Raw genomic sequence first — 22,718 nt, forward strand, 5'->3', positions numbered from 1 at the left:
CTCAGGCAGAAATTGTGCTGCGTACTGTAGGAGTGTTCTGTGGTGTGAGGCTATTTGTTTGTGAGTTAGCAATCATTGTGTGTGGGCAAAAAAAGGAGAAACTGTTGGAAAATTATGACAGGAGCAATGTTTAAGGATGCATGAGACAATTTGGAGATGAAATATAGTAATTTGTTGCATAGATAATGTTTAACTATGAACACGCTACAGTAGATGCCATTGTGACTGGTGCAACATGGTGCACCCTCTCAAATTGAAACCTGTGCCCTCTTAACACTCAGTAGAGCATTCGAGACACCAGCTCCAAAAATTATCTAATTTATGAACTAGATAATTATCTAGTTTATAAACTAGATAATTTTGTGTACATGTTCATGTATACAAAAATTATCTAATTTATGAACTAGATAATTATCTAGTTTATAAACTAGATAATTTTTGTGTACATGTTCATGTATACTCCGCAAGCCACCTTACATTGTGTGGTGGAGGGTATTATGTGTACCAGTGTCACTTCCCCTTTTCCCTTCCAGCCACGTTTTGTTTATGAGAAAAGTGATTAGTGGTAAGCTTCTGTGTGGGATCGAATCTCTCTGAATTCAGCTTCGTGTTCTTTTCAGGAGATACACATTGGAGGAAGTGATATATTGGCTGTGCCCATGTGTCACTAGTTAGTTGAACATCTCCATGACGCCTCTGAGCTTACTAAATGAACCTATAGTGGAACATGCTGCTCTTCAATGGATCTTTTCTATTTTCTTTATCAGCTCTATCTGGTATGGATCCCATACTGATGAATGAATGTCTCGTAAGCAACTTCCGTTGTTGATGGACTATGTTTCCTGATGATTCTTCCAATGAAACTCAGTCCGGCATCTGCCTACTCACATTTAATTTTATGTGGTCATTCCACTTGAGATCACTCTGTACGTATACTCCTAGCTATTTTATGGAAGTAACTGTTTCCAATGCTTGTTCTACAATTTTGTAATGATACAGTAAAGGGGGTTTCTGAATACGCATTCGCAGTATGTTGCAAAGAAAATGCGCCATATACAACAACAAAACACAATGCACATACAAGCGTCTGCCAACAGCAAAATGTGTCAAAGGCTTTAGGAAAACTATGCAGTGCTTCATAACAACAAATTGCCTTTGATGAGCGTGACATTATAACTATTTACATTACATTCATGTGAACAGTTGCGAGCGAGATCATGTGCATGCGCAATTGAGTCACGTGTAAGTAGTACCTTCTCCTTCCTCTGGCTACAGAAGTGTGACAGTTAGCTGTATCAGCAATACCAGCAAGCAGCCAGATGCTACCCAGGAAAATTTTACTGGCACACCTAAGCTGCCACATTCATGCATGCGTAACAGGCCCAGATCTATAGGGGAGAGGGGGGGGGGGGGGGGGGGCAGACCGGGGTATCTACCCCAGGTCGCAATTCTCAATTCTTCAGAAAAAAAAAACCTTGTTTCACAAAGAATGTAGCATCCAACACACATTGGTCAATCGATTACTCATATGAGTTTGAAATGCATCCCTGCTGGTTTTTGATTATTTTTGAACACATTCTAAGTTGATTTCTGAACTAATCGTAGGTTGATTTTTGAATGCGTGCATAGTGTATGTGATGTCTCTGTCAGGGTAATCCCTGTTGCATCTAGAAATAAACTTCCTCCAGACAAAAGGAGACGGAGCTATAAGAACTTAGCGGAATAAAGCCGAATGAGTGAATGCTAATTGCTGTTTACATGGTTGACAGGGTTTGCGATTGATCAGTGTTGTTATAATTACTAGTGAAATGTATAGATTCAGACTACCAGAGTGGAAATAAAAGACTAACAGGAATAACAGGTAAGAAAGATTACATATTATCTTCTCAGCGTATCCAAGAAAATGAAATTTGTCAGTAAATTTTTGGCCGGACCGCTACACTAGTAAGGGCCAATTGTACAGTCTCTGGCTAGCAGCCGCTAAGTTTGTTCTGGAAGTAGCGTGGAAAACGCATAGTACGAACACATAATAACGCTTAACCAGAAAATGAACGCGGGATAACTAAACCGGTGATTGTAGCGAGGTTAGTGAAGTTAACCGGAGAATAATTTTTGACACTGGCAGGAATAGTTACAGAATTAATTATGACAACATTGTTTCTTAGAATGAGGAAGGAGAAGAAATGGAGACATCACATAAATTATGGAAGAATATGACGATTCCCAATGTGTATAAAATTTCGTACTACTGCTTTTCGATCTCATGCTTCAGAAGCAGGAGTGTACGAGTGAAATGTGAAACTATTTCCTAACATAAAACTTTCTGCTTGTGGTAGACCTAACAGGCATTTATTTGATATTGGTAGTTTGTGAGTTATATTCTGTTGTGTTATAAAATTGATCAGTTGTGCCAAAACAGTCTATTTGGTGTGTGTTACAATTGCTGCAATATTAGGCAGGCAGGCAGTGACAAAATACACGTAATTAGATCGAGAATCACAGCAGTCTTGGGTACTGTTTGTATTAACAGCTTTTTCAGTATTAGACAATGACATTTCATTTTTCCTTTGTAGCAAAACGTTTAACAAAGTTTGATGAGGTAATAGATTCTTTCCCAGAAAGAAAATCACACTGTGTAAATGTGGAGCAAGATTAGAGAGAGGAAAATGCTAGGTCTTGAGAATTGAAGAAATGTGTACTGTCTTGCTTGTCTTTTCAAGTTTTATTTAATTTTATGTCACACAAAACAACAAGTTATTAGCTAGTAGGCAATAAAGAGTGCAAATTATCTGAAGAGTTCTTATCCTCTCAGTTACAAATAATAATAATAATCCCATATAGATTTGATGGCTTCCATTACAAATTATTACACGTTTGAATTCCACAGAGCAAAATACAGTGACATGTGATAGAAGAATGCTGTGTGAAGAGGTGTGGCACTGCACTTTGGCACACTTAAGACCAAATAACATGTCTTCAGTTTTCTGCTTTATATATCAGACCCTTCAGAAAGATGTTCACTACAAAATGAACATATTTTTGAGAAGTTGATTTTTAATTTTTGGCCTCCTACCTCAAACACTTGAGGGTGGGTGGGGGAGGGGGGAGCCACTATCCAGTAACGCCCCAGTTCGGAAATATCGTAGATCCGGGCTGATGCACAAAGCAGTTGTAGTGGGGAGGTGGGTAGTCTCCATGTGACTGGTGTTTACATTTAGTGATCTTGCTGTTTCCTCTTCATTTATTGCTCTCACATCAGATGAAAACAAAACAGATTTCTGTGGCCCCGAGCTACCAAGTGAATTAAAATACATTCAAATGATTATGGAAGGCTAAAATATGTTATTGGTTTCAGATTTTATTTTATTTCCACCTGTCTGACAGTCAACCATTAATCGCCTTGCAGAACAATGAAGTTATTTTTGTAAATAGTCTTAACGGGTTTGCCACTGGATCACGTTGTGCACTTTCTGGCGCTCTGTGGCAGTGGCTGAAACAAACCTTTTCTAACAGGTCATGGGAAAATGTTACGAATAGTCGTTTGAAAAGTGTTGCTTTCCATGTAAATTTCCATTTATGCAAGATAAACTGTGCGAGAAGGTACGATGAATTTCCTAAATCATAGAGCGTTTGACTCTCATTTAAAAATCAACTCTTTGAGGACAATTACTTAGAAGAATTTTGAGCCCAGAAGATCAGACATTTATGTCATCGTAAAAAATTTTACTGCCACATTTTTGTGCTATATCTTAAAGTGCAACACATGCAAAAAAGATCAACATGATATGTGAAGGCTTAGCTTCTCTTGCAGCTTATTTATCTTCAAGGCCAATATTATATGTGAAAGCTTTTCTTTTCTTGTAGTAACACTATGTACATTAATTTAAACCATTAACTTCTCCTATTTGTGTGTTCGAGCTACTTAACGGTGATGTTGCTATAGGCTGACCACATCACGTGTCTTATGCTCTGAATATCCGCTCTCATTGGCTGGCGAGATCACATGACATAAGCTATGACTGGCTTACAGAAGCGCATCACAAACTCAATTTCAATGCTTTGAAAAGTAACGTGCATTGTTTGGTGGGATTAGAATTTATACTTTCTTAGTACGAAAATATGCTGTGTATATGTTGCTGCACGTGAAACATCTTCCCAAAACATGTTTTTTTCCCTGAGTTTTGTTTTCTAAAGAGCTGGGAAATTCTATGCCAGTGTATAAACCCATAACCATTCAGAGGAAGTATACTGTCACGTAACACAGAAAAAGTGTATTTTCACCCGGGAGAAAGTGTATTTTTAACTGGGAAATCTGAGAATTTTTTCCTTGTCTGATTTACATTCTTTCATCAAAAAAGTCAGTAGTTGGTGGAGTAAGAGGATAGATAATTAAGTTATGCATAATAACCATATAGAAAAGTACTCTCCTCTTTGTGTGCTATCATTTGCAAAATCCCATTTCGATATCTCAAACCATTTATCAAATATTGGGAGTGTTGTGAATATTTCTCTGTGGGTTTATTGCCGGTGGGGTGCATTGACAAATGAGTGTGCTATGTCAGATAAGTTTTCTCGAGACTGGTGACTGATAGAGAATTCTACCAAAGTATAAAGGAAACTTCAATATGTTAGCTACATTTCATATGCAGCAACTTATTATGTAATATGCAGCAAGCACAAAAGAACAGCGACCCTTATTTTTCAATTCAAACGTCTTCGAATTTTGTGCAGTGCCTTACTTCCACATAAATATCACAGTGGTATGACCATTAACGAAATGATGGACGCATCATCACTAACCTGATATATAAAGCTGTAAACAACACAAAAATGAATTTTTTACCAAATAGTTTCTGTAAATCATTTGAGAAAGACTGCAGGACATGTGTCTCGATCCTGTCATTGCCGACCGACCGAAAGATGCAAACACTGTTGGCCTCCCCTTCCAAACAAACTCACCCAGTGCTTTGGATAAAAATTGGTCTCTGCACATCGCCCACTATATCTCGTGCGGGCTCTGTAAGCCCACAGGTTTGTGCGTCTGTTGGACAGTGTTTCTTGAAATTGAGAATGACCTGTGCTTTCATCCAAACGTAAGGAATGCTTTGCTCCTCAAGAGACCTGTTGTACACTGGTGCTAATTTTTTTCACATACTCTGCGTAGATTCAAAATGGTGTCCCATCAGGTCCAGTGGCTTTCCTCTGTTGAGTGATTTCAGTTGCTTTTCTATTGATCTTCTGTATGAATCAATTTTGGAAAAAGACATTTAGCATTTCAGCCTTTTATGTGTCAGTCTATGTTTCAGTGTCATTATGGTCACAGAGTTTCTGGACGTATGACTTCAATCCTTTTACTGATTTAACATAAGACCAGAAATTCTAAGGATTTTGTGTCAAGTTGATAGCTAGAATTTTAATTTTGTATTCGTTGAATCTTAATGCATACTTTTCCTTCGGTTAATTTTGGCTTCATTTAATTACTGTTTATATATGGCACTTTTCTTGCATTTAAATTTGCTCTGAAGCTCTTTTTGCTTTTGTAGAGGCTTCCTAATATGGTTGTTGAACCAGGGGAGGTCTTTTCCATCCCTCACAATTTTGCTCATGATGTATGTGTCTAAAGCGTATTTTACAGTGCTTTTGAACCTTGTCCATTGATGCTTAACATTATCAGTGAATGAAATGAAATTTTTGCAATGACTTGTCAGATAATCTGAAATGCTGTAATGGCCTTATGATCATTGATTCCCTCTTCTGTGCCAACCGAGTCGAAAATTTCATCACCAGCAGATCTAAGAGATGTTATCTTAACAAGTTTGCTCAAAGTAATTTTGCAATAAGGCACTTAGAACAATTTCACATTATTCTGTGTCCTGACTACCTGTCCTAATTATTCGAATCTCCCAGTCTGAAGTTTGTAAGTTAAAATCTCCAGCTAAAACTATGATGAGGAAATGTACACAAAATATTCTCAAATTTTCCCCTCCGCTGTTCTGTCAGTGTTGCTAAGCAAAGAGGTCTGTAACAGCGTCCAATGACCACATTTGATCCACCCTTAACAATGTGTACTAATCTCACCATGTATTATCATACTTTTTATTATTATTATTATTATTATTATTATTATTATATTATCACACCTCTACCACTAACATTCAACCTATATTTGCAGTAAACATTCTGATTGGAATTTAGAATTTCATTTCTGTTAACCTCTGGTTTCAGCCAGCTTTCTGTCCCAAGTACTGTGTGGACATTGTTACCATTTATAATGGAGATTAGTCCCAGAACCTTTCCTCAGATACTTCTGCAGTTAGCTAATGCTATATAAACATTTCCCTACTCCATTCTGCTATGACTAATGCTACTCTCTCTCTCTCTCTCTCTCTCTCTCTCTCTCTCTCTCTCTCGCTCTCTGGACTTAAGGCGTAATTTCAGGCCTGTGGAGGGATTTCTCTAACCTAAAAAAAACCATATGCACACCACACATACTCCCATTCCCTAGTAGCCACTTCCTGTGTGTAGTGCATGCTTGACCTATTAAGGGGTATCTTAAAATTCTCCACCTGATAGTGGAGATTGAGAAATTTGCATCTGATATTATTGCAAAGACGTCTGAGCCTCTGGTTTAGATCTTCCACTCAGCTCGAAATCGAAGGACTGTGATCAGTTCTGGGAAGAATGCTACAAAATGGTAGTTCTGTTTTTTCCCTGCAGCGGAGGCTAGTTGTATTCACCAAATGGGCCAGGCACCTTGCCCTCTGAACCAAGGTGGCAAGTATCATTCATGCCTACACGAGCCATGATTTGCTGCCAGGTGCACCCTGTGTGCTCAGTTGCTGCTGGTAGAGTCTCCTCCAAATCTCGGATGAAACTCCCTGGCAGGCAAACAGAATGGACACTGGCCTTCTTTCTCGACATGCCCGCTATTTTCCTGAGGGGACCCCTCACTCGCCCAACATTGGAGCCTGCAATGACAGGTATTGCAGCGTCTACCCTTGTCCAGACCTTTCGGGAATATTGACCCTAGTCCCAACAGGTGAGGCATCCTGTGCTGAGTCCGACCTACTTTCACCAGCAGGCAACACCTCAAATCTGTTTTTAAGATGTGAGGGGACAGAAGTGGTACCCACTTTCGCCTTCCATCCAGAGATTCACAACCCCGCCACTCTTTGCCAGTCACTGTCAGGTAACAGTCGGCTAGTGGGGACATGCATATCATGGATCCAGAGGTGCCACAGCATTTGTCTCAAGTACCCCAATGTTCCTGCTGCCTAGAGCAGCAGCCTGAAGCCTGTCGACAGCGGCCAACACAGCTTCCAGCTGTTTACGGACAGTGGCCAATTCCCCCTGCATCCATACACAACAGATGCAGTGCCTATCCATCTTTAATCGATAAACAAAAAACCAGAAACAAGCTCCGGTGTCCTTTTAGATGGTGCTGTAGGCAATTTTAATAAACAAAGTCACAAAATGAAAAGTGCATGAGCTGCTATATGAACACTAGCTCACTGAAGCCAACTGTACAGTATACAAGCAGGTAACGATTTATACTCATCAACAGCTGTCTTAACCCCACTGAAGGCCATCATCACCCTTTAGAACCCAGACCCTGCATTGCTGACATTTTCCTTCTGCCACGATCTACCATCATGGCTGGAAAAGAGAGACTTTCTACCCACAAACCTACCCACTCATCCAGCATTGGTATTCTGCTGCCCACCCGATCAACATGGCACGCTGGTGCATTTTTATGTCACTCCCACTTCCAGCCCCTTGCCATAAGGGTCATATTCCTGTGGAACACCCAGATGCAATACCTGCCTGATTCACCAACTCTACATATCCTACCCAAGTCCTGTCACTAGCTCACCCTGCCCCATCAGAGGCAGGGCCAACTGTGAAAGCAGCCAAGTCATACACTAGCTCTGTTGCAGTTTCTGTACAGCATTTTATGTGGGCATGACCAAAACTATTAACTATTGACCTGAATGAATGGCCACTGCCAAACTGCAGCCAACAGCAGTGTTTACCACACTGCTGAGCACAACATGCTTGTATTCAGTGGCTGCTTCACAACCTGGGCCATCCGGAGTGCAGAAGCTTAAACTGTTTCTGGGTATATAAAGGTGTTTCATGCAGTTAGTCTTTAAGATGGCTTTTGTTATGTTATCATCATTACTTTAGTTTCATAGAATGCAGCATTCTCTGCAACATATAACAGTTTAGCAGTATTACACAATATGTGATCCTTGCACGCCTTTCTTGTATTAATAGATAGCAATTTTGTTTCAGGCGTCAGAAGAGAACTGTTCCTTTCATAATGACGTCCTGTGTTAGGGAAGTCGAACGCCGGGGAATGAATGAAGTTGGGATTTATAGAGTTTCAGGCTCGGCTTCCGATCTCAACAAGCTGAAAAAATCATTTGAAACCAGTAAGTATAACCTATGCTAAAACTAGGAGCAAAACAAAGAGTGAGAATTTTGTTCTTGAAGGATGTTGTTCATGTGAACATAAAGATAAGGCAAATATTTTAAAGATGAAAAGAATATAAAAGTAGCTGTTTGTGTGTAAATGCAATTTTATGCCAATAAAAGAGATTACTAAACTTTTTAAAAATCCACTTTTTCTTATTGATTCATTTCACAAGAAGTCACTGTAGTTTCATGACTTTTCTTCACTGCTTTTTATCTTTTCAGTTTAATACAGTGGCTTCATGATGAATATTCATAATTGTAAAATGCTGTAGATACAGTACCTTGTGTATAGAAAAAGCAATAACTATTCCTGAGTTATGAAGAGTTTACAAAAATTGAAAGAAAAGTCCTTTCAGAGTGAAACCACTTTATTTTTGATGTTCCTCGTGTCCTGCCTTACCTTCCCCCCTTCAGACAGTATTAATTTGATACTTGAATATTTCTGTTTACCTCCAACACATTTCTTATTTTCAAGAAATGAAAAATCCTAGATGGATGTAACAATGTTATGGAGAGCAAAGTTACTACCACCAGATAGTGGACATGCTAGCCACAGATAGGCACAACAAAAATACTGTCACAAGTAAGCTTTTGGCCAACAAGGCCTTTGTCAAAAATAGGTCACACACACATGCACATGCGCGTAAACGCAACTCACACACACATGACGGCAGTCTATGGCAGCTGAAGCCACACTGCTTGAAGGCTTATTTGTGACAGTCTTTTTCTTCTACCTATCTGCAACTATATGGCGAGTAGCAACTTTCCTTTTCATAATACTTTACATTTCTTATCTTTGCCGGTGCTTAGCAGTTGATATTTTATAATTATATAATTTTGGACAAAAAAAACCAACTCTATCTATCTATTTATCTATCTATCTATCTCTGATAGCCAAACAGACTCCGGATAGGGCACTGTCTTTTTCGCCATCGACATCTTTTAAGCAGCGATCCTCCCCCACTCTGCCCCCACTGCTCTCAGCTGTGGACGGTAAGACACCTTTTAATTGAGTGCCCCTATTTTAATCCGTTACGCTCCCGTCTACAACTGTCGCCTCATATATCGTCGATTTTAGCAGATGACACGCGCTCAGCCGATCGCGTTCTCGAATTTATTAGTGCCAGTGAAATGACGTCAGTCATTTGAAGCTTTTTTTGGGGACAACCAACCCCTTTCTGTAGAGGATTTTTAAGCCTTCGTTCTGCTTTTAGTTTCTCCAATTTTATGACTTTCGTTCCCATTGCTGCTGATTTCCATTTTCGGTTTTTTACTGTTTCCTAAGTCACGGACCGGGCGCTAATGACCATAGCAGTTTTGCGTCCTAAAACCAAAACAAAAAAAAAACAAAAAAAATTCAAGTACATTGATACATTAATTTGCTCATTTTTGGTACATGTGTTGATAGCATTGTCGTTGTTGTTTGTTTTCAGATTCTTATGAAGCTGAACAGCTGCTAAAGGAAGTGGACATTCATTCAGTCACTGGTATTTTGAAATTGTACCTACGTGAACTTCCAGAGGCTCTTTTTACTGATGAACTGTATCCAAAATTTTTGGAAGCTTTTAACACTGGTACTAATGACGAAGCAAAGCAGCGAGCTTTACGACAATGTTTCACGCTCTTGCCTCAGCAGAACCAGGAGATTATTCATTTTCTACTTGCTCATCTCATGAAGTAAGTTTAGCTTTTGTGGTTGTAAACTTTAAGGTTGGCTGAAGATGACAAATTTATTTGCAGACAGCCAGAATGGGAAGACTGTTACACATTGAGCTTTTGGCCAAAACCTTCTTCGGGGGGGGGGGGGGCGGGGGGGGACACGACGACATCACACAACTAAGCACACATCAAGCACCCATGACCATTATCTCTGGCCACTACAGCCAGAATGTAACTGTCACATTGAACAAAATCATCGGTCCAAAGTGTTGCAGGGAAGGAGGGTGGAGAGAAGAGCTCTGTATGGCTGAGTGTGCAGGGCAAGGCTACCAGGCACAATGTTTAGAGATTGTGGGAGGGGTGGCTGGAAATGGGGAACAGAAAGAAAGATGAGAAGCAGAGAAGGGAAGCACAATGAGGGTGAAATGACATAAAATGGCAGGATTAGATGGGACAAAGGGACTGAAAATTGTTGGATGGAGGGTTTCAGGTCAGTAGATTCCATCGGTTGAAGCCAGGATAATTCCAGGAGAGCAGACTGTGTTGTAAGGATAACTCCCATCTGCACAATTGTCCGTCCCAGTAGCTGAGTGGTCAGCACGACAGAAAGTCAGTCCTAAGGGCCCGGGTTCGATTCCCGGCTGGGCCAGACATTTTTCTCTGCTCAGGGACTGGGTGTTGTGTTGCTCTAATCATCATCATTTCATCCCCATCGAAGCGCAAGTCCCCGAAGTGGCGTCAAATCGAAAGACTTGCACCCGGCGAACGGTGTACCCGACGGGAGGCCCTAGTCACATGACATTCATTCATTCATCTGCACAATTCAAAAAAGCTCATAGTGGAGGGAAGAATTCATATGACCCAGGTTGTGAAGCAGCCATTGAAATCAAGAAGCTGCACATTGTGCCATTGGTGGTCCACTTTGCTGTTGGCTACAGTTTGGTGGTGATCTTAAATTCTGGTGGGCAGCTGGTTGGTCACCATACCAATGTAAAAAGCTGTGTAATGATTGCAACAGTGCTGGTACATGACGTGGCTGTTTTCATGGGTTGCCTCGCATCTGATGGGGTTGGGAGTGGCATGGGGATGAACTAGTACATTGTGGCGGTTGGGTTGGTGATGGAACACCATTTTAAGAGAGTTGGGAAGGATCTTGAGTAGGATTTCCCCATTTCAGGGCATGGTGATAGATAATCAAAGCCCTGATGAAGCATGACATTCAGTTGTTCCAGTCTGCGGTGGTATTGGGTGACAAAGGGGGCAAATCTTTAGACTAAGTCTGTTTGTGAAGGCCTTTGTTAGACCTTCAGAATACTCAAAACGGTAATTCTTGTCACTGCAGATACACCATCCCCATGTAGCCAGGCTGTACAGGAGCAGAGTGGCCGCAAAGAAATGATTTGAAAATTGTCTGATATTTCCATGTTTTCCAGTAAATTTTGTATCACTTTCCGCTGATTTTGAAATTTTATTCGTACTACAAAGACAATTAAAATTTTAATTGTTTTCTAACTCAATAATTAAATCTGGTACAAAATTCAAAAAATTGAGAAGACATGTCTAACAGTGTTTATTTAAATAGTTTATTTTTTATTTTATTCATTTTTAGTACATTGCCATAGTTGGTACTTTGTAAATAAATTGTATGTAATTTAAAGTGAATTACACAGAAATAAGCGAATGGCTTGTAGTATGGACCAGTACAATCCAAATTTTAATATTGCTTGTCAGTAGTTTGAATCACAGCTAGAAGCTTAGCTCCCCACCCCCACCCACTCCTGCCTCCTCTCCTCTCCTCTCCTCTCCTCCCCTCCCCTCTCCTCCATTTGCTACATGTTTTCTTTTCAAACCTTCTGATCCAGTTATTGTAGCTTCTTTTTTCCGACATTCTGACAATTTTGAACACGGATTCCAGTAAGAATAAATTAAAGATTTTGCAACATCTCCATTTGTTTCATTTAGGGTAGAGCAATATATTAATTATTTAGCAACTAAAGTTTCATTTTTCATATTCTAAACCAAGCATTCACAATTGACTGAAAAACTTCTTTCAGTATTAGCAGTGCCCTGAGATAAAATCATTACTATCTTGAAACAGTTTCACCCATGATTGTCGATAGGTGTGCATAAGAACTAATTCATTCAAAAATGATTTAGGTGTTCATTAGACCGTGAATAATTTTTGAGAAGCTGTGCTAAAGGTTGAGAATATAAATTTTTGAAATCTCATGTAATTCCTTAAGCTGCAATACTGCTGATCCATTTATTTTCATTCCAGATAGTGAGTAGACTTTTCATTACTGACTTTAGGAAAATGTGCAAGGTTTGGGTCAAAACATGAGACTGCTTTTCTAACCTTATATAGTAATGGTGATCGCATCAGCAGTTTTTCTATAAGAGCTGTGAAAGCAGTTGCAGCATCTTTTTTAAATTATAAAATCATAATATCAGTTACTTAATTCTTTGATAGGGTTTTTAGTACCAATCCTAAGTCAGTTTGAATGTAAAGAAGCAAATTGTTTTTATCAGTTAAGTCTGTACTTGATAAGGAGTCAACAGACGTAAGTACATCTACTTTGATAAATCGTCACATTATATTTTGAATAACTGTCACTATATAGCTATGCATAAATGGTGCCATAGGAGCGTTAGTTTGATATTCTTGTGGGATTGTTGTGACTAGGCTGCCAATGACTGAATGAACTTTAACTTCACTGGCAGAAAAGGATCTGAAAGAGCCCCAGTTACAATTTTGTAGCTGGTGCTAGTCGGTTCTTTTCTATCGTCTTGTTGACCCTCCACCATTCTTTTTTTTTTTTAAATTCCTAATAATTTCTACCCAACTACGGACTGCACAATTTTTTTTTAAGCATAAAGATTTAATCCTGAATACTCTGTTAACTGACCACAACAAGTTGGTACATGTTTAAACAAATAATAACTTGACCTTAAAAATTGAACAGTACTCAAATTAGTGGCTTCAGTTCCACATTTAAATGCACCATGCATGATATGAATACTGCAACTGCCCATATCAAGTATCATTGGATCATTGATTTCTTTAGTAGACTGTAGCTGAGATTTCAGAACTCTGAAATATTTATAATTAACATTTCATCCATCCACTGATATTTGTAAAATTTTATTAAGGCATGTAAGTGGTAGACCTGTTTCCTTGAACAACAGAAGAACACCAGAAGTTCTTGTATGATGAAGAAAAGTATATAATGTATGGAAAATTCTGGTTGAAAATTATGAATTATTTAGGAATGTAGGAGACAACTCACTGAAAGGCAGAAACACTGTGTCATTGGTAGGTACACAAACAAAGGTACAGAATTTGGCTAGCTTTCAGAATGCACCTACTTTATCAAGCATGTAGGAAAAACATGCCCCCCCCCCCCAAAACACACACACACACACAAGGAGGGGGGGGGGGCAGGGGTAGTGCATTACCTGAGGTTAGGCCACAGAGGTTACAGGAGCGAATGATGCACTTTAAGGATAGCTCCCATCTGCGCAGCTCAGAAATGCTGGTGGTGATAGTAGTGGGGAGGATCCAGATGGCACAGTGAAATGTTGTGCTTGCTGCATGCTGTGCCACTGGTTGTTGGTGGCAACAGTTTGGTGGTGGCCATTCGTTCTAGTTCACAGCTGTTTGGTTGTCATACCAATGTAAAATGCTGTGCAGTGGTTACAGCAGAGCTGATATATAAAATGGCTGCTTTCACAGGTGGCCCGGTCTCTGATGGGGTAGGATAAGTCTGTGACAGAACTGGAGTAGGTGGTGCTCAGTGGGTGGATTGGGCAGGTCTTGCAGCAGGGTCTTCCACAGGAGTGTGATCCCTGTGGCAGGGAATTGGGGGAGGGAGTGGCATAAGGATGGACTAGGATGTTGTGGAGGTTGGGTGTGCTGCAGAACACCATTTTGGAAGGGGTTGGAAGTATCTCGGGTAGAATGTTCCTCATTTCAATGCATGATAAATAATCAAAACCCTCACAAAGAATGTGGTTCAGTAGTTTCAGTCCAGGGTGGTATTAGGTGACAACGGGGTGCTTTTTTGTGGTTGGTTCTTGGGATAGATTTGAGGATCAGTGTGTGAAAGGACGTAGCACTGACATCTGTTTGTGAATTAGGTCAGGAGGGATTGTCTGTCTGCAAAAGCCTTTGTGAGGCCTACAGCATACTGTATGAGGGAGTTCTCATCACTACAATTGTGTCCACCATGGGTAAACAGGCTGTATTGGAGGGATTTTGTGGTGTGGAAGGGGTGGCATCTGTCAAAGTGCAGGTACTATTGGTGATCTGGGGGTTTGATTTGGAGCGAGTTGTGGATAGAGCCACCTGAGAGGAGGAGATCGACATCAAGGAAGGTAGAGCGAAGGGTGGAGGAGGACCAGATGAAGTGGATGAGAGAGAAGGTGTTGAGGTTGTGGAGCAATGATGATAAGGTGTCCTGGCATTGGGTCCAAATTATAAATACGTCATCAATAAACCTGAAGCAGACCTGGGTTTTGGGAAGCTAGGAATGTGTCCTCTAGGTGTCATATGAAGAGGTTGGCATAGAAGGGTGCCATCCAGGTGCCCATGGCTGTGCCACAAAATTGTTTGTATATCTTCCCTTCAAAGGTGTGGGTTAGGATGTAGTTGGTTAAGTGTACAAGGAATGAAGTGGTGGGTTTGGAATCTGCAGAGCATAGGGAGAGGTAATGTTCAATCACAGCAATGCCATGGGCATGAGAGGTGATGGTGTGTAGGCAGGTTGCATCAACAGTGCAAAGTAGGGATCTGAGAGGTAAGGGTATGGGAATGGTGGAGAGCTGCGGCAGGAAGTGGTTGGTGTGTTTAATGTTGGAGGCTACCTTTGGACAATTGGTTGGGGATGTTGATCATCAAGGACCAAGGTTATTTCAGTGGGGACACTGTAACCAGCCACAATGTGGCACCCAGGATTAAGTTTGGTTTGTGGATTTTGGGGAGCATGTAGAAGTTGGGTGTGTGGGCTATTGGCGTGAGTAGGGAGATGGATTCATGGGAGAGGTTCTGGGAAGGGTCTGAGGGTTTCAGTAGTGATTGGAGGTGTGTTGAACTACTGGGATGGGGTCACTTTGGTAGACCTTTTCGGTGGAAGTGTAGGACAACTGGCGGGAGCCCTCTGTCAGGTAGTCACTCTGGTTCATCACAACAGTGGTGGAACCTTTGTCTGCCGGGAGGATGATCAGGTCAGGATCCGTTTTTGGGTTGCATAGGGCAATCCTTTCCTCTGTTGAAAGGGTTTGTTCTTAGGGAGGGATTTGGGAAAGTATGGTGAGGCCAGGTTGGAAGTTAGAAATTCCTGGAAGGTGATCAGGAGATGATTAGGTGGGAACATGGAAGGTTCCTCGTGAGATAGTGGTATGAATTTGGTCAGGCAGGATCGATGTTGGAATTGGATTGGCTTTGGTTGGAGGGGTTGATGGCAAAGAAGGCCTTCACAGACAGCTAATACCCTCTGTCCTATTTCACAAACAGATGTCTGGTGCCATATCCTCACACACATCTGATCCTCACATTCATCCCAAGAACCAACCATAAAGAAGTGCCCTGTCGCTTAATACCACCCCAAACTTGGACAAATAAACCATGACCTTTGTCAGGGCTTCGATTATCTACACTCCTGGAAATGGAAAAAAGAACACATTGACACCGGTGTGTCAGACCCACCATACTTGCTCCGGACACTGCGAGAGGGCTGTACAAGCAATGATCACACGCACGGCACAGCGGACACACCAGGAAACGCGGTGTTGGCCGTCGAATGGCGCTAGCTGCGCAGCATTTGTGCACCGCTGCCGTCAGTGTCAGCCAGTTTGCCGTGGCATACGGAGCTCCATCGCAGTCTGTAACACTGGTAGCATGCCGCGACAGCGTGGACGTGAACCGTATGTGCAGTTGACGGACTTTGAGCGAGGGCGTATAGTGGGCATGCGGGAGGCCGGGTGGACGTACCGCCGAATTGCTCAACACGTGGGGTGTGAGGTCTCCACAGTACATCGATGTTGTCGCCAGTGGTCGGCGGAAGGTGCACGTGCCCGTCGACCTGGGACTGGACCGCAGCGACGCAAGGATGCACGCCAAGACCGTAGGATCCTACGCAGTGCCGTAGGGGACCGCACCGCCACTTCCCAGCAAATTAGGGACACTGTTGCTCTTGGGGTATCGGCGAGGACCATTCGCAACAGTCTCCATGAAGCTGGACTACGGTCCCGCACACCGTTAGGCCGTCTTCCGCTCACGCCCCAACATCGTGCAGCCCGCCTCCAGTGGTGTCGCGACAGGCGTGAATGGAGGGACGAATGGAGACGTGTCGTCTTCAACGATGAGAGTCGCTTCTGCCTTGGTGCCAATGATGGTCGTATGCGTGTTTGGCGCCGTGCAGGTGAGAACCACAATCAGGACTGCATACGACCGAGGCACACAGGGCCAACACCCGGCATCATGGTGTGGGGAGCGATCTCCTACACTGGCCGTACACCACTGGTGATCGTCGAGGGGACACTGAATAGTGCACGGTACATCCAAACCGTCATCGAACCCATCGTTCTACCATTCCTAGACCGCCAAGGGAACTTGCTGTTCCAATAGGACAATGCACGTCCGCATGTATCCCGTGCCACCCAACGTGCTCTAGAAGGTGTAAGTCAACTACACTGGCCAGCAAGATCTCCGGATCTGTCCCCCATTGAGCATGTTTGGGACTGGATGAAGCGTCGTCTCACGCGGTCTGCACGTCCAGCACGAACGCTGGTCCAACTGAGGCGCCAGGTGGAAATGGCATGGCAAGCCGTTCCACAGGACTACATCCAGCATCTCTACGATCGTCTCCATGGGAGAATAGCAGCCTGCATTGCTGCGAAAGGTGGATATACACTGTACTAGTGCCGACATTGTGCATGCTCTGTTGCCTGTGTCTATGTGCCTGTGGTTCTGTCAGTGTGATCATGTGATGTATCTGACCCCAGGAATGTGTCAATAAAGTTTCCCCTTCCTGGGACAATGAATTCACGGTGTTCTTATTTCAATTTCCAGGAGTGTATCATCATGCCCTGATATGAGGGACATCCTACCCAAGATCCTTGCCACCCTTCTTAAAGTGGTGTTGTGTCATCCACCCAACCTCCACAACATCCTAGTCAATCCTTTTGCCACTCCCTCCTCCAATTCTCTGCCACAGGGGTGATATCCCTGTGGAAAACTTAGATGCAAGACCAACCCACCCACCAAGCAACACCTACTCCAGTGCCATCACAGGCTTATCCTATCTCATCAGAGGCCAGGTCACCTGTGAAAACAGCCATGTTATATCCCAGCTGTGCTGCAAACACTGCCCAGCATTTTACATTGGCGTGACAACCAACAAGCTGTCAATTAGAATTAATGGCCACCTCCAAACTGTTGCCAAAAACAAGGTGGACTAATCAGTGGAACAACATGCTGCAGAGCACAACATACGCGATTTTCAATGGCTGCTTGATAACCCGTGCCATCTGAATCCTCCCCACCACCACCAGCTTTTCTGAGCTGAACAGATGGGAGCTATCCTTACAGCGCATCCTTCGCTCCAGTAACCTTTGTGGCCTAAACCTGAGGTAACTTACTGCACCCCACCCTCCACCCAGTAGTGTGTGTGTGTGTGTGTGTGTGTGTGTGTGTGTGTGTACACCATCCTCTTCTCCTGTACCCCACCCAGTTTGTGTCCCCACATCAGCTAGTTGTGTGCTGTTATATCATGCCTTTGTCTATGAAATCTTATGCCCAGCCCTCTGCTACCTGCTCCCTCCAACTGCACCTCTAGCTAGCCCACACACAGACTCTCCCACAAGCTACTAGATGTTTCCCCACATATCGTGGAGCAAGTCCCATAAAGAATTGAGTACACAGTTTTAGTATGTTGCAATTTCATTCTTCTGGCTATTTCACTGTTGTTGAACATTTTATAAAATAACTGTTCATGACTTCCAAATAGGGGCATTTACTCATCAGTTATCAATGTCCAAATACACTGAAGTACTTCTGAACAGCTTACATCTTCTTTAAGAAGAGAGGAACTGATAGTATTTTGTGATTTCCAAATTTGCAGTTTATTTTCTTGATCTATCTGGATGAAAAATGGTTAATTTTGTGACGAATCATGTTTAATTGTCTCAGTACAAGTATGTTAGTGACAAGTTAAAAACTTTTAAGAGGAGTGGTATTTTTGTACAATTTAACTTTGCTAATACATTTTAATCTTTTAGCTTGACTTATTTAGCTGTTATACCCACATTACTGACAGAAAACATTGCAAAGCTTGCATTTTGCCCTCTTAGAATTGTTTTTAATTTCTTCTATCCAAAACTTTAAATCTGGGTCACTCAACCAACAGCTTTGAAAGTGTGCTCTTATGCTGAATGCGATAGCCTATAAAAAAAATTGACGTTTTTAATTTTACAGTATATACCCAACAATAGAAATGACACACTGAAGTAACAAGGACTTTCAAAAGTGCATTATAGAGACAGTCCTTTCATTCTACCCTATCAGAGACCTGCCAGTCATGTCATGCACAGCTTTTTATAGTGGTATGACTACTAGCCAGCTGTCCACCAGGCTTCTTGGCAACTGCCCAATTGTGGCCAAAAGCAAAGTGGACCACCCTGTGGCACAACGTGCAGCGTAACATAACATCCAGCTGAATATAATGTGCTTTATTTCAGTGGCTACTTCATAACTTGAGCCATCTCGATCCTCTCCTCCACCACTAGCTTCTCCGAGCTTGCAGTTGGGAGTGATCCTCACAATGCATGTTCCACTCGCAAAATTATCCTGGCCTCAACCTATGGTAACCTTCTGTCCCCACACCATTCACCCAACAGTTCTCCACAACCCCGTCGTTTCTCCCACACCCAGTTTACATCCCCTAACTCTCATTGTGTGCCCATCTCTGTCAAAGCACTCACCGTTCTTTTCCCTTTCTCTGGTCCTCACTTTTCTTCCACTCCCCATTTCCCTCTCCTTTCCCTCCCCCACAGCCTCCCAGCACTGCACTTTGCAGCCTTATCCTACTGCCATCCTGTCCCTGCATGCTCTGCCAAAAAGTGCTCTTCTCTTTCCCCACCCATACCCTGCTATCCCTCCCCCTTTCCTGCCTCATTCCTGATTGCTGCTTTCATTCAAAGTGAGAGTTGCATTTTGTCTGGAGATAGGGATTGTGTGTGCATGAAGTGTACTTGCATGATTAGCAGTCCATCCTTTCATAACATTGTTGATATTCCAACCTATACTTTGCATTGTTTAAGACTGACTGACCTTAGTAAATTACCAACAAGTACATCTAATTTATAATTTATAGGACAATTTAAGTATGAATAAGAAGGAAACACATGTATAAAATAATCTTAGAAACTGAACCCTTCACTGTTTTACTGTTGTAAAATCAAGAAATGACAATGATATACCGAACAGAACAGGCAGGCACACAATAAGTTATGAAAAACTCCTACGTCTTACTTAACATGTCACATTATGGAAGAAATTCTGAAATTACAGTATAGTAAATCTATGATATTCATTTGATTTGAGTGATTTATTGCCAAAAGAAATTCCTCCTAAATTGATGAAGGTTAATCAGGGTACTTGTATTGAAGATGATCAATGTGAGGGACACTCGAGAACTGCAACCACACATAGAAACATCAAGAAAATGCACAATATAGTATTGAACAATTGTTGAACACAAACTATAAGAAGGCTGTTGAATGTTGTCCAAAAGTAAATATGGAAACAAATTTCTTCACAGTGTTTGGACTGTTTTTAAAACTTTGATTCTGTTCACTAATGTCTTACTTTTGATGAGGTATTAAACTACCACTTCATGCCAGAAATAAAACCACAATTACAGTATTGTGTGGGAAACAGTGGCTCTGCTACAAGAAAGGTGAAATTGAATGGTTGAAAAATTTTGCCTTTCGTGAAGACTTGCGGCAGCCAAAGATGATTATTTTACTGATCATTCGGGGATGCAGTTTAATCACAGAAAAAATTTTGTACAAAGTTTGAGTTAAGTTCGTGGCTGAATAATACACTGTTTTGTATTTGAGATTTTCTACTTGGGTGTATAATAACTTTTTACTTTCTGCTGCAATGATGGTTACACAACTTGCTGCTTCTTACTACTTCACTTGCGTGCAAATTATTTCTGTATCTTTTTAAATCCTGGCGACCCTCTGAGCGTACTGTTAAGTCATTCATATAACTTCCACATTTTTGACATATAAGCCAGTCAACAATATGATCTTTTCTAGTTACCATTATCACAACTTCCTTTTCAATAATCAATTACCAAGGGGCATTGTCCATGAAAATTAATAGAGGAGCTATTTAAATTTGGCAAAGTTGTCTCATGAACCAATTTAAAAAAAACTATGATCATTAATCTCTTCATTGTAGTCACTTGTTTTCTTTGATTTGTACCAGAGGAAATCCCAGTGTGCTAGGCAATAATTGCTGTGCCCTTTTATGCAACAATGGCAGAGCTTCCACAAATGCTATCATCTATCCAGTCTTCTCTGAGAGAACGACATATTTATTAATTTTTCATCGAAGCACTTGAAAATCAACAACACCTCTCGGAGATAAAAAATTTCCTGTAATAATTCTGCATCCATTAATTTTACAGAATCTGTTGGCTGTTGTTACTACTTACAGCAAAGTCTTGCTAACACTGAAATCATCCAGCCTTGCATTAACAAACAGTTTGTTGTTTTATGGTCAGATATTCTTTCCTTTCATAACACCCTTGTGTATGATAAATTGTATCTTGGTGTGTGTCAGATTTTATTATTTATTGGTTTTCCCACTTTTTACAGAGAGTGCAGTATTGGTGAAAAGTCCCTTTACGTGTTAATACCATAGTGCAGTTAGATATGAAAACAGATGGGGAAGATCAATTTGGATCCGTAGAAATGTTGGAACACATGAGGCAATACTGACCCTACGACTTGTCTTAGAAAATAGATCAAGGAAAGGCAAACCTATGTTTCTAGCATTTGTAGACTTAGAGAAAGCTTTTGACAGTGTTGATTGGAATACTCTCTTTCAAATTCTGAAGGTGGCAGTTATAAGAGTCAAGGGGCATGAAAGGGAAGCAGTGGTTGGGAAGGGAGTGAGACAGGTTTGTAGCCTATCCCCGTGTTATTCAATCTGTATATTGAGCAAGCAGTAAAGGAAACAAAAGAAAAATTCAGAGTAAGTAATAAAATCCATGGAGAAGAAATAAAAACTTTGAGGTTCGCCAATGATATTGTAATTCTGTCAGACAGCAAAGGATCTGAAAGATCAGTTGAACGGAATGGACAGCGTCTGGAAAGGAGGATATAAGGTGAACATCAACAAAAGCAGAATGAGGATAATGGAATGTAGTTGATTTAAGTCGGGTGATGCTGAGGCAATTAGATTAGGAAATGAGACGCTTAAAGTAGTAAATGAGTTTTACTATTTTAGGAACAAAATAACTGACGATAGTCGAAGTAGGGTGGATATAAAATGTAGACTGGCAATGGCAAGGAAAACATTTCTGAAGAAGAGAAGTTTGTTAACATTGAGTATAGATTTTAGTGTCAGGAAGTCATTTCTGAAAGCATTTGTATGGAGTGTAGCCATGTATGGAAGTGAAAAGTGGATGATAAATAGTTTAGACAAGGAGAGAATAGAAGCTTTCGAAATGTGGTGCTACAGAAGAATGCTGAAGATCAGATGGGTAGAGCATATAAGTAATGAGGAGGTATTGAATAGAATTAGGGAGAAGAGAAATTTGTGGCACAACTTGACTAGAAGAAGGGATCGCTTGGTAGGACATATTCTGAGGCATCAAGGGATCACCAATTTAGTATTGGAGGGCAGCGTGGAGGGTAAAAATCGTAGAGGGAGACCAAGAGATGAATACACTTAACAGGTTCAGAAGGATGTAGGTTGCAGTAGGTACTGGGAGATGCAGAAGCTTGCACAGGATAGAGAAGCATGAAGAGCTGCATCAAACCAGTCTCTGGACTGAAGACCACAACAACAACAAGGGTGTGAGCCATGAGGTAAGGAATTGGGAGCAGGGGTTGTGTAAGGATGGGCGAGTATATTGTATAGGTTCGGTGGACAGCGGAATACTATTGTGGGAGGGGTGGGAAGTATACTGGGGAGGACATTTCTCATTTCAAGGGGCAACGAGAGTTAATCGAAACCCTGGTGGAGAATATAATTCAGTTGCTCCAGTCCTGTGTGGTATTGAGTTACAAGGTGAATGCTCCTCTGTTGCTGGACTGTGGGACTGTGGAAGGTGGTGGGAGACTGGAAAGATAAGGCATGGGACATTTGTTTTGTACAAGGTTGGGAGGACAGTTATAGTCAGTGAAGGCTTCTGTGATACCCTCGGTATATTTCGAGAGGGACTGCTCGTCACTGCAGATGTGACAACCACGGGTGGCTAGGCTATACGGAAAGAATTTCTTGGTATGGAATGGGTGGCAGGTATGGAATGGGTGGCAGCTGTCGAAGTTGAGGTATTGCTGGC

General features: G+C 41.6%; 1 protein-coding gene across 1 annotated transcript in view; it reads left to right on the forward strand.

Moving 5' to 3' along the window:
- LOC126168550 (active breakpoint cluster region-related protein) overlaps positions 1-22,718 on the forward strand; it is a 130,425-nt gene that overhangs the window by 101,301 nt on the left and 6,406 nt on the right. The window contains exons 14-15 of the mRNA XM_049920565.1: positions 8,296-8,435; positions 9,912-10,155. Coding sequence (XP_049776522.1) covers positions 8,296-8,435; positions 9,912-10,155 — 384 coding nt within the window. The remainder of the gene's footprint in view (positions 1-8,295; positions 8,436-9,911; positions 10,156-22,718) is intronic.

This window comes from Schistocerca cancellata, chromosome 1 (assembly GCF_023864275.1).
Source record: "Schistocerca cancellata isolate TAMUIC-IGC-003103 chromosome 1, iqSchCanc2.1, whole genome shotgun sequence".
Classification (NCBI taxonomy): Eukaryota; Metazoa; Arthropoda; class Insecta; order Orthoptera; family Acrididae; genus Schistocerca; species Schistocerca cancellata.